At 40.4% G+C, this 13,321-nt stretch overlaps 1 protein-coding gene across 3 annotated transcripts in view; it reads left to right on the top strand.

Moving 5' to 3' along the window:
- The window catches only part of dock11 (dedicator of cytokinesis 11), a 102,910-nt gene that overhangs the window by 49,321 nt on the left and 40,268 nt on the right, over nucleotides 1-13,321 (top strand). For 2 of the 3 annotated variants that reach the window (XM_085760530.1, XM_085760532.1), the window contains exons 27-33: nucleotides 1,297-1,368; nucleotides 2,431-2,577; nucleotides 2,808-2,891; nucleotides 6,904-7,015; nucleotides 7,782-7,820; nucleotides 10,399-10,580; nucleotides 12,611-12,724. In XM_085760530.1, coding sequence (XP_085616656.1) covers nucleotides 1,297-1,368; nucleotides 2,431-2,577; nucleotides 2,808-2,891; nucleotides 6,904-7,015; nucleotides 7,782-7,820; nucleotides 10,399-10,580; nucleotides 12,611-12,724 — 750 coding nt within the window. The remainder of the gene's footprint in view (nucleotides 1-1,296; nucleotides 1,369-2,430; nucleotides 2,578-2,807; nucleotides 2,892-6,903; nucleotides 7,016-7,781; nucleotides 7,821-10,398; nucleotides 10,581-12,610; nucleotides 12,725-13,321) is intronic. The other variant, XM_085760531.1, reaches the window with a different exon arrangement.

Below are 13,321 nucleotides of genomic sequence, written 5' to 3'. Positions count from 1 at the left end.
CAGGGATGGTTGCTCTGTTGCCTTCTATGATCTTGATTATCAGAATATCAGCCGTGAATGCATGCATAGATGACCATTTACGCAAGATAAGACCGACACCTAGGCCTCCTATCAAAGGAGAACGTTTGTTCACTGCAGGAAACAAAACAAAAAAGCCTGCGCCAGTGGAAGTGTCAGGCCTCGTTGCAGACACACAGTTTTCATGCCATGCAAGTGGGGCATTTACATTGTAAATAATGTAAATAATATATTTTGTATCATAGTTAGAGCCCTTATTCTTTTCCCCTCTAATCCACAAGACCTCAAAGAACAATTCTATAGAGTCTAAAAAGAGGTTTATAATAATATTCTGTTTGTTTCCAACAAATTTATGTTCTGTTTTTTCTTTTCCTTTCTTTTTCTGATCATGTAGCTTTGTCTACAGTCATATGATATGACACCATTACTGAATGAATATTCTGAAAGCCAAAGTGGTCCTGAAATAAAGGATGTCAATTACTCGATTGTGCATCACAGGGTTTTTAGTTTAGTTTTTCCCTTTATTTGTTCGAGAGGGACAGTGTACATTAATGAACATTTTAAAAAAAAGATAAAATGTGGGGCGGTGCGTGGCACAGTGGTTAAAGCGGCCGCCCCATGTCGAGGCTACAGTCCTCAACGCAGGCGTCCCCGGTTCGAATCTCGCGTCGGGCAGACATTTCCTGCATGTCATTCCCCCTCTCTCTGCTTCCCCCTTTGCTGTCTATCTCACGAAAAAGCCAAAAAATATACTTTAAAAAAAAGATAAAATGTAAATGCCAAATTATAGCCAAAAGGTTAATTTCGATTGGCTGTCCCCCTGCCAGAAGGAGCATGACAATGAGACCTATAATAAATGGACTCTCTTGTGCTTTGTGGTATTGTATTCCACTCTTTGCCTGCCCTACAGGGAAAAAACTGACTGACCAAATAAAGTTTTCCTGAATTATAAGCATATTAATGCTTATAAAATCTTGAGGTTTTATAAGCATTAATACACAAGGAGGTGAGAGAAATACAGAGGAAATCCCTGATATTCTGAAGGGTTCAAGAAAAAAAAACTTTAAAAAAGCAGTACCAACTTGGAACAGCAGATGGAGCATTCGTCTTCAAACCTGAACAGCCTCTTCATGACAACCTCCACAGATGTTGGGACATCATCAAACATGCAGCAGCTTGTACTGTACAGTTGTTGACTCATGTGTTTATGACTTATTTCACTGCAGCAGTCAACACAGTCTAACTCCCCTCCTGTTTTATCTCATTCTACATCTATAGTACTCCTGGTTCTTCATGGAAACCATGGCCAAATCCGTGGCCCAGTACCTGCAAGAGGACAACCGCATCAAGGTTGGAACAGAGCGGCGTCAGCTTCCTTTTTACGCAAATTCGAGCAGTTCACAGCGTCATATCTTTTCCACATCTACATGTTTAGCAACGAGACTCGCTGCTTGTTCCGCCGCCTAAAGGCCACATGTCTCAATCGTTACAATTAATACCACATGTGTACAGAGGATGTCAACACATTTAAACAAAAACTTACGCACACTCGAGAGGAAGACCAACAGACTGATTGTGAATCACGGAGCTATGTGTATATTTCACATTCTTATGCCATGGGTCTGTATCTGATCCCTGTGTGAGCCGGCAGCAGCAGACGGCAGCGGTAAACAGGACGTGGCCGTGGCTGCAGGGAGAGAGGGATGAAACCACATTTAACAAAGGCGTTTCTTCAATATAAATTTATCTACATACTGGTTATCACAGTGTTTGACATTTTAATGGTCCCATGATGTATAATGTCATGTTTCCATGTTGCAGAGCCTCCTCTCCTCTGATTGGCTCTTCTCATGGAGCTGCTATTACTAGAGCTCCAGAGAGAGGAGATGGAAAACATTAAGTTGTTTTTTGTTTCTTTTTTATAATTCAGTTTTTATTATATTTTCATTGTTGAAAAAACAAAAAATAAAAACAGACAGAATGGAGGTTATAAAGAAATAATAATGATAATAAAAAAACAAATAAAATAACAATAAAAAAATTCAAAAATTAAATGAAATTAAAAAAAGACAGGCCACCAAAACTATCCCAATTTTCTATCATCATACCATTTTAGATTAGATTAGAAAACTTTATTGATCCCCAAGGGGAAACTGCTTTGCCACCCAATAAAAACACATACATCCACTTAACAAACAGAGAACAAACATCAGAATAGTCCGTGCACATGTCATTAGGCCAGTTTTAATATTCTAGAAATAGATTTGTTTAACTGAGGTTTGGTTTTTGTTTCTTAAAATCCCAAATATTTGTTACTCTCCTTGATTAAAGCATGTGATAAGTGTTGTAAATATTTAATACCTTCAGTTACAACAGTCGATGGTTACATAACGTCCTGTCCCTCTGTTTTAGATGCCCAGGGCCCAGCGCTTCCCTGACAGCTTCCACCAGGCGCTCCAGTCTCTGGTGCTGTCCATCATGCCACACATCACCATCCGCCACATGGAGATCCAGGAGGAGGCCCGCTGCATCAACCTGAGCCTGGCCACTTTAATCAAGGTCTGTGAGAACTGTGAGACTGTGGCGCCAGAGCATCAACACATCAGGTCTCATCAGTAGATCTGAGGTGTTTGTGTTTGTGTCTGTGTTTTATCTGGCTCGGCTTTGGAAAAATGTTTTTATTGCATCTGGGGTCACATCTGCTACACACAGAGAACTTGAGCTGTGTGTGTGTGTGTGTGTGTATGTGTGTGCGTGCGTATACTAAACAAGTTTCCTTTTTTCCTCAGCGGTGCCTGACCTTCATGAACAGGGGCTTCGCCTTCGGCCTGGTCAATCACTACATGTGTCATTTCAGCCTCAAAGATCCCAAGGTACCGTACATGGAAAACACACCGCAGCTGTAAATACGGTGGCCCTTAGAGCTCAAAACACAGCAAAATACACAGACCATGCGTCCTCAAAGTCAAAGTTTTATTTCGTGATCCGATTGAATTGTGCCATGAGAAAAAAATATGACCTCTACACATTTCATGCCAAAAAATCAGCAGTTTATCGTAAAACAGCAACGGAAGAATGTATTTTGTGTGACGACGCTCTACGTACTACACAGGTGTCCCACAAGAAATACGTACGGGAAAGGGCAGCATGTGGTGTGTGACGCCACCTACGCCACCTGGAGTCTTTCTGGTTACGGATTCTTCGGAGTATTATTTTACAATAGTTTTACAACAAACTGCTGGTTTCTCGGCATGAAACGTGATGTTTTAAACAGGTAGAGGACAGATTTTTTTCTCATGGCACAATTCAATTGGATCACGAAATAAAACTTTGACTCCCGTTCTCTTACATGGAGACCTTTTCCGAATTGAGGTCCCATGGCGACGTTACTTCCTGCTTCCGCTTCGGCTCTCTATTTGACAACTTGACAATAATGTGAACCTGGCTTGTTGTTCAGTCCCCTGTGACCTTTGAAGGTTAAAGCACTGAACAACAATTGCACATGGATTACATGTATTAAATTATGTTTTATTGAAGTTTATTCCAAGTTCACTCTTCTTCTTTTTTTTTGATGTGGCTCTCTGCCTCACTGCAGACACACACTGTTTTCATGCCAGGCCAGTGGGGCATTTTTGTAAATAATGTAAATAATTATTCTATTTCCCCTAATCCCCAAGACCTCAAAGAAAAGTTCTATAGTGTCTAAAAAGAAGTTTATATTAATTTTCTGTGTGTTTCCAACAATTATGTGAAATTTATTTTCATAATAATGAATAAAATAAAATAATAATGATTACGCGAACCTGGCTTGTTGTTCAGTCCTCTGTGACCTTTGAAAGTAAAAGCACAGAACAACAATTGCACATGGATTACATGTATTAAATGACATGTATTATTAGTGCATTCCAGGTTCACTTTTTTTTTTTTTTTTTTTGCATCCCCTGTGTTTTGGCTGTTGTCTGCGTGACCTGCAGCACATTTGTGTATCGGCTTGTGTCGTGTGTTTGCATGTGGTTTCTCACAGCCACTTCACTGAAAGACAAAGCTGTGTATTTAATAGACACAACAGTAAAAAACAAAACAAAACGCACATACAGTAGTTCCTCCCTCTCTATCTTTTTCCGTATCAGCTGCACATTTGACTAACAAATTGCACTGACTCACGCACTGCATGTTCAGGCCGACTGTATATTTACTGTATCACTGAGGCGGTTAAAAGAAATTTGTATGTGTGTGCACGGCAGATACTCGGATACTAAGGCATGTTTTTCATTTGAAGAAAATAAAACAGCTTACACATATTACTCTTAATTTTATCATCAAACCAGATATGGAGAAATAAATAAATAAATAAAGACAGAAAAATTCACATCATTACAAAAGCACCTACCCTCTCCTCCATCACAGTACTCCTATACTGGTATACTTGTACCTGGACTGGTAGGCAATTTTAGGATTTCAAAAATGAGAAATAATAATGATAACTATAAAAATAAAAATAAAATAGATGAATATCCAGCAGTAGACAAAAATAAACAATAACAGCTGTAATATAAGGTTTGTCTGCCCCTATCCCATGACTTCTCCTGCGAACAGGATCATAGAATGGGATGGTAATAACAGCAATGACAAGAACATCAGAGACACAGATAATAATAATAATAATAATAATAATAATAATAATAATAATAATACATAAAAAATATATAATTTGCGCATACATGTATAACTCTGAGAATAGTAGAATTGCTGAAACAAAGAAAGAAAACAGAAGCAGATGAGTCAGTACTGGGGGGTTTATCACTTTAACTAGTACAGTACAGTACAGTACAGCCTGTACAGTATGTTATAAAGTTGATCCAGATTTTCCAGTAACTTTCAAACTTGTCTTGTTCAAGCCTAAGAATGAGTCTTAGCTTCTCCATTATAAAAAACATCCTGAACCGCTTTGATCCAGTCTGCGGCTGCAGGAGAATCTTTTGCCAAACATTCCCTTGTGATTGCTTTCTCACTCGCTCATAGAGGAATATTATATGTATATTTGTTTTCACGCCCTTTAACAGTGGAATCATGATTTTCTCCATGGCTAATTTAATTTATTCTCAATATTTTTAAATGACCGGGAATGTCCCAAAACACATGAAAATGTGTTGCCACAAGACCTCCAGCAGGATGTGCTTCCTCCTGGAAAAATCCCTTGAGCTGGAACTCTATAAAACCCAATTAGATTTTTTACAGATGTATTTTTCCATTCTTGTAAAATCATTTTCCCACATCTGCAGCTGCATCATGATGTTACTCTGCTTCTCCCATTTTTCCTTTATGTACGCAGCATCCTTGCCTTCTTGTAACACCTTGATATGATTTTTTAAAAGACACCACATCTCCTTTCATTGTTATGCAGATGACATCCAAATTTATCTTCCACTCAAACAAATCAATAAAGATTCACTGGTGCCTCTTATTAACTGTTTGGAGGACATAAAAACATGGATGCAGCTAAAACAAGGACAATGCACTTCGCCCTTTAACTTGCTCCATCCAGGCATCTACTAAAAGTCTTGGTGTGATATTAGACTCCTCGTTTAAATTGGACAAACAGGTCAGTTCTTTTGTCAAAACAAGCTTCTTTCAGCTACGACTCCTCGCCAAAATCAAACCGTATCTGGTTTTTAAGGACTTTGCGAATGTTATTCATGTTTTTATTACGTCAAGATTAGACTACTCTAACTCTTTGTATGCTGGCCTGGGGCTGTCTTCCCTCCCCACCTGTCCAAAAGTAAAGGTGACAGAGCTTTTGCGGTGGCAGCACCCAGGCTCTGGAATAAGCTCCCTTTCCACATAAAAACTGCTGAAGATGTCTTGCATTTTAAAGTGATATGCCAACATTTTTTTTCGTGTCTGGCCTCACTCCAGAGTCGATGCCCAGCAGATAGACACCACCCTTCGACTGTGCGTGCAGTAACAAGGGAGATAGAGCCGTATCGCCTGTAATTATCTTAGCTCAAACACTGGAAGTGTATAGGAAGGGTTAGCCTGCCTGCTACCTGAGCCGAAATCAGCAGTCAGAAGCTCTAAACTCTGTAAATATATCACTTTATCAACATTTCAAACATTTTTAGGTGAGAAAGTAGCCGTTTAGATCAGCAGTGTGTCGTTAATTTGTCTAAATACCAGCTGTTTACAATTTTGTTCGAACGAATTCGGCGCTACTCAAGCTAGCCACTTCCGGTTACTTCCAGTTACATTCACAAAATAAAACACCCGTTGCCCTTTACATACAGAAGTGCTTTTACTTTGACATAGGAAGCTAACCTACCCTCGATGTCGTCTTTCCTTGAACCCTCCGTTTTGACCGATCTCGTCCCATTACCGGCATTTGACCGCTCAAGATGCCTTATTGGAGAGTTTTGTCAGCTCTGAGACGAAGATCGGTCCGTTTAGAGTTGCTGAGGAGTGTCTTTGATTACTTTAGGTGGAGGCAGGCTACCATTACCCGTTTGAGCTAAGCTAATTACGGGCGATACGGGCTCTCCCTCGTTACTGCACGCACAGTCGAAAGGATGGTGTGTATCTGCTTGTCATGGACTCGGGAGTGAGGCAGGAAACGTAAAAAAAAATAAATGTTGGTGTAACCCTTTAGATCTTTGCTCAAGACCTATTTTTTCTTTGGCCTTCAACGCGGGTTAATATGGGAAACTCAGCTATGTATGCTGTGGAACTGTTTATTTGTGTATGGGTGTGGAACTGGAATCTGAATGTGTTTGATATAATGTGTCTGATATGACTTGTACAGCACTTTGGTCAACTACGGTTGTTTTTAAACGTGCTATATAAAGAAACTTGAACTTGAACTTGATACTCACGCGCGGTTATTTTCAACAGGTGCTGACTGAGATGAAGTTCGATTTCCTGATGACAGTGTGCAACCACGAGCACTTCATCCCCCTCAACCTGCCCATGGCCTTCGGGCGCACCAAGCTGCAGAGGGTGCAAGGTGAGAGTCTGGAACGTCGTGTTGTTGCCTTTCCCGCCCCTGAATGCATCACGCATCCTGCCACACACGTAACCAGTGACTACCATCGTGCTGACACGACCCCCCCGGCCCCTCACTGACCCAACCCAACGGCCCCCGTCTGTTACCCTCACACTCACACACACACACTTGTATTATGAAGCTTTATCCAGCACTTCATATTTCACAAAAAAAAAGTGAACAAAGAAAAGTTCCCACACACATAGCCAACTTGCAGAATTTATTGCAACATTTCAGTATTAGACCTTTTTCAAGCAAATGTTTGTGCCAACACAGGAACCCATGCCAAAAATCTGCATGAATTTTTTCAGACTGTTTCAGATCTTTATGTAATGTATCCAGTCACGACAGATTAGTATTTATTGTATGTATTCATTGCACTTTACCTTTGTACATTGATGCTGTTTCTATTGATTGTATTTTGATGTTGTTGATATTTAATATTTGAATTCCTTACACTCAGATGTGTGGGAAAGTGATTCGTTTGCGTCACACATTTAAGATGGCTTCCTGTGTTGGCACAAACATTTGCTTGAGAAAGGTCTAGTACCGAAACGTTGCAATAAATTCTGTAGGTTAGCTATGTGTGTGGGAACTATGTGTGTGGGAACGCAACTGCCAAGGAAATGTGTTGTAATGCTGCATGTATTGTTTACAGTTTTACACCCCCGATTTCTTTATTTTTACCCCCCTCCCTCTGTTTTGTTTGTGTTTTGCCTGTGGTCAGATTTTATTACGTATGCGACGGAGCTTTTTGGCCCTGTAGGTAGGTGATGCTCCCTGCTCCACACCATCGCCTCCTCGTTTGCTGCCGTACGCAAACGCCACCTGCACTAACCACCTATCCTTCCTGTCAGAACCTGTCCCCCCTCCCCCTCCTTTATTTCTCATCAGACTCTCCCCTCATCCACCCCTGCTCGCTCTGCAAATGCTAAATCTAGGCTAATGTCTTCCCGTGCCTGCCGGGGTCCTGAGCCTGAGCCTGAGCCTGTGTGTTGCGGTTGAGAGGATCTTGCCTGTTGTGGGAATCCACCGACCCTCTTATCTAAATGCATACTGTAATTGACGTGGATATTTGCAAACACCAGACAGGAACATCTCCCTCCTCTCGCTGTTTACGTCTGTCCTCTCCCTCTCTCTGTCTGCCCGTCTGTCTGTGTCATTAGAGAAGATAATTGCAGATGGTTTCTCAGCTCCCAGGCCGCATCTCCTGTTTTAATATCGATACAGCGTTGATGTGAATCTACAGTGGCACGCAAAAGGTTTGGCCACCGCTGGTCAAAATGTGTGTTAATGGGAACAGTTCAGCAAGTGGAAGATGAAATGAAATAGTAAATATCTTGTCTGATACCTTGGTCAAAGTTATCTGAGAGTTCAAGTCTCCTGGGTTTCCCATTCTTTTGCAGGCTGCTGCTTTGTTTCCCCTTTTCACTCAACTGTAGAAAACTAAAATAACACACTGATATTGATTCAAATATTGAAAAGAGTGTTTCATGTTTAACTTTATGCCTTTTGGGATCATTTTCTTAAAGGGATAGTTCAACATTTTTGCAAATTGGCCCATTGCCATAATCCCTATAGTTTTAAGAGTAGGTTTGTTACCTTTATTTGTTGGTGCAAGCTATTTTTAGAACGGCAGAGCAGAGCAGCGCGCTGCTCAGAGCTACAGTACGCTACGGAGGCTAATGGGATTTCTTGGTTTCCCTCATCAAACTCATCAAATACACAATCCAACAACTCCAAAACGCTCTGGTGGACAAGTTGTGACCTGCACATTCACCACGCTATAAGATAATAACGGAACGGTACGAGACAGAGTTGTTTTAGAGGCAAATGCAGAGACTCTCGTAACGTTCCGTTATTATCAAATTGTTGGATTGTGTATTTGATGAGTTTGATGAGGGACACCAAGAAATCCCATTATCCTCCATAGTGTAGCTCTGAGTTCTAAAAATAGCTTGCACCGTCAATTAAAGGTAACGGACCTACCCCTAAAACTATAGGGATTATGGAAATGGGTCCAATTTGTCAAAATATTGAACTATACCTTTAACTGTTCACATTAACAGAAATTTTGACCAGGGGTGTGCCAACATTTGTATGCCACTGTACATGTTGTTGTGTCTGTTGAAACTCTGGTTCTTGGTGACATGTCTCTCTCAGATTCCGGTTTCCTGAATGTGAAAAAAAAAATCTGATCTGTTTCATCACATTATACATTTTCTCACGTCTCATGTGAAATGAATTTTTTGGATTCTTCTCTTTTTCTGTGTGGTGGTGAAACAGTGAGTGAATGTGTAACATGGGCTTGTTGCTGTTCTGTTGCATATTGTTTTTGCAATGTTTAACTCAAATTCTCAACACTGGTCACACTGTATATGTTTAGGCCTAAGTCATTAGTCTGCACTCAGAGGTCTGCTGTGTATGAAGCAGGAGTGGACAGGAACAAAGTACTTCACTTGAGTAATGCACTTCAGTATATTTTGTAATTATACATTCTCTACTTGAGTTATTTTTATTTTCTATTTTGGAACCTCTGACTTTCACTCCATTAAACTCGTCTTTGTGAATTTTCTCTCATTCTGAAAATGTGACATACTGTGTCCATCGCAGGGGAAAAAACAATCACAGCCAATGCCTAATTTAACAAAATGCATATTCTCACATGAGATAGTTTGTCAGACAACTGGAAGTGGCAGTATTAAGTTAATATGTAAACACTTTTTTCACATTCAAGCAGCGATGCCAGTCGTAGCAAACTGGTTCCAACTGAAGCTACTGAAATCTTTCTCGTTAAAATTATATCCTGGGAGGAGACGGCTCATTCATAATTTTGTTTTGCTGTCTTTTCCTATGCTGTCAGTCTCATCCCTTTGTTCTGTGATTTTTTCTTGTGACATCACAAAGTTACAGAAGGCCTGACAGCTGGTTTTGAGGCTCAATCTCTGACTGCAGGCTGTGTATATTTCTCTTGATGGCAGCAGTATTAATACAGATACAGAGATCTACCTTTATACAATAAAGTACATTTGTTATTATTTAACTCAAGTAGAATATGACTGAAAAACTGTCATTTCATATTGATCAGAAGTGTTTATATCTGGACTCAAGGAATGGTGTTGTGTACTTTGTCCACTTCTGTGCAGGAGTAGACACAGTTTGATTTTCTAACTGCATGCACAAGCAGCTTTAACAAAAAAGAAAACTTGGCTTTCTGATCTAAGAATGATGAATCAGCCTGTCAGTACTCCAGGCCTCTTGTTGACAACTTGCTCCACGCTCATGTTAACATCCATTCAGCCAGTACTAATGCGCCGATACTTGTGTCTGGCACGACTCTACAGATCAGAGCCTGGAGTTCAGCCTAACGGAGGAATACTGCCGCAACCACTTCCTGGTGGGCCTGCTGCTGAGGGAAGTGGCTGAGGCCCTGCAGCAGGGGCCTGAAGTCAGGCAGCTGGCCGTCAGCGTGCTCAAGAACCTGCTCATTAAACACGCCATGGATGACCGCTACACTGCCTTCAAGGTGAGAGAGGGAAGGTCTGCTGCCTCGCCAGACCATTTCCTACACGTCTCTCCATGCATTTCCTATGTGTCTTGTTCAAATGAAGCATTAAACAAAAAAAGCAAACAAATAAAGCATAAATCAACTAAAAAAGAAAATTCAACATTAAAGGGACAATGAGGAGTTTTGGAAAGCAAAGTGTTTTCATACTACATTTACCATGAGCCTCCGCGCGCATGGTGAAATTCTTGGACCGGCGCAAGATGTATGTCTTGCCAAGAATGTTTTCATTCATCAATAATTAAAGTCAGAGGTTAGAAGACGATCAGATACCGTCGTAGTTCCGACCATAAATGGCGGTTCGGCGGCGTTATTCTCATGTCCCGCCGGGCAGCGTCCGCGAAACCAAAAGTAAGGAAACGCTGGTCGGCTCGACCAGCATTTCCACCATTAATAATAATAACAAAATAACGATAGAGACAAAACGATATATTCATCAAAAATGGGGCCATTAACAAGTGTGGGTAGCGGAGATTCATCCACATTAATGTGAGACTTTTTTATTGTTGCAGAATTTTTGGTTCTGCCGACGGAGAAACTCCTCGTTGTCCCTTTAAACGTTCTTTTTTTTTTTCTTCAACTTTTTATTAGTTTCCATCAGAAAACATAAAAACAAGACAAGAGCAGAGAGAGCTCAACTACAACAACAACAAGGCAAAAAAAAATAAAACATTGAAGAGAAAAAAATACAAAACAAGCACAAGACAACAAAAAAAAAGACATCCCATTTCCCACCCCACCCCAGGCAGCAAGGACACATCAATACAAGGAAGGACAGGCTCAGAACATCAGACTATGCTTGGACAGTATAACAATATCATTAATTAGAGTAAATTAGTAATAATTAGGGGAAAAAAGTAGAATAAAGAAAATAAAAAGAACAGAGAAACACAATTTAGTTTATTGAAACAGGACAGTGTACATTACCATTAGTCAATTGAAAAAAAAACAATGAAAAGATGGTTTAACCAGATTTAGCCCCCGGGCTAATTTCCATCTGTATTCCCGACACTCACAATACAAAACACAATAAAATACAGATGCCAAAGAATACACAAAAATAGTGCAATACAGAAAAGGCCCAAGACATACAGTAGAAAGACACAGATAAACACAAAGGCCCACACACACGGGCCACACCTGTTACCCCGTGGGCAACGGGGGGACTACAGTACATTGAAAACACATACAAAAGTTCTTAATTTTCTCTATTGAAGTAGTCAAGGAGGTGATAGTGGCTTGCTTTGCGTTGTGCATTCTGGCTACTGACAGCTCCATGTACAGGATATCTAACAAAGAAAGTAGCCAGTGAGTCCGAGAAAGAGAATGAGGAGGTTGCCAGCGATTATCCATGAAACATAAGTCCCTTTTGGAACAACTGGAGTTATCTTATCATGTTAACCTTTACATAATAAAAAGAGCAGAAACTGAGCCAGTCCAAATTCCTTCCTCCTCACTCAACGCACCACACCCGCCAAACTGCACAGTACAAAGAACAAAGCCTCCTGCTGCACCTGTCATTTCCCACATTTCTCAGTAAATAAATGATTTAAAAAAACAACAATGATCTTTGTTAAGCAAATGTACACATTGTCTGCGCTCACCCTCTGTGCAGCCTATTTGAATCAGAAGCTCGTTCTTCGCACGCAAACTAAGTTAATGTTTGATGTGACACTAGTCCGACACAGGTCACGCTATGTACATACGCCGAACCGTGAGTTTAACGGTGGATTAACCCTCCCAGCCAGATAACAACGTCTGTTATGCAAACAAGCTTGTGTTTAGTGAGCAGCTGAAGACTGATGATGCTTTTGAGTACAGCGTTACAGTAAGAGTTAACATGCAACTTCAATAGTCTTCTCTCATTCATGTTGAAGTAATCATGTTATCATGTCATCTGCCTCTGTAGCCTCAGAAATTCAGTCATGGTCGTATTTTCAGCAGTGAATTAATAATTTAAAAAGCTCATCCTGTCATGTTGAATGTTTCAGAACCAGCAGGCCAGGATCTGTCTGCTCTACCTGCCGCTGTTCGAGCTGCTCTTCCAGAACCTGAAGCAGCTGTCGGCCCAGCCCTACACCTCCAGCCCCGGCCTCGGCCTCAATGTGAGTCCCTGTGCAACCCTGGACTGCCACAGTGGAGTTACTGCTGCCTTCTTTTCTTTTCTTTTCTTTTCTTTTCTTTTCTTTTCTTTTCTTTTCTTTTCTTTTCTTTTCTTTCCTTTTCTTTTCTTTTCTTTTCTTTTTCTTATACGCGCAACATTACATTTAGTACAAAAGGCAAATAACTGTGCAGAAGAGGAAAAGAAATCCTCCCCTTTAATATAAAAATCACCAAAACAAATCAACCAATAGGAAGAGAAAAGAGGGAAGGAAGCAGAATAGGGGAAGAGACAAGGTAAAAATACAATAAACAAGCTTGTTTTTACCTTGTCTCTTCCCCTTCCCCTGTGTAAAAACAAGACAACAACAACAAAAAAATTTGTTAAGTCACAAACTCATTTCAATTAGTAGATTAGGAATGTACGACGGAGTATTAGGGCCACATTGACAAATAAAAAAATCACAAACTTCGAGAATAAAGTCGTAAATTTACAGCTTTATTCTCGTAATGTTATGACTTTTTTCTCGTAGGAAATGTACGACTTTATTCTCGTACATTTACGACTTTATTCTCGTACATTTACGACTTTATTCTCGTAA

Source organism: Trachurus japonicus, chromosome 18 (genome assembly GCF_045865225.1).
Source record: "Trachurus japonicus isolate A0001 chromosome 18, Traja_1.0".
Taxonomy (NCBI): Eukaryota; Metazoa; Chordata; class Actinopteri; order Carangiformes; family Carangidae; genus Trachurus; species Trachurus japonicus.
This window is presented reverse-complemented; position numbering and strand designations above follow the sequence as displayed.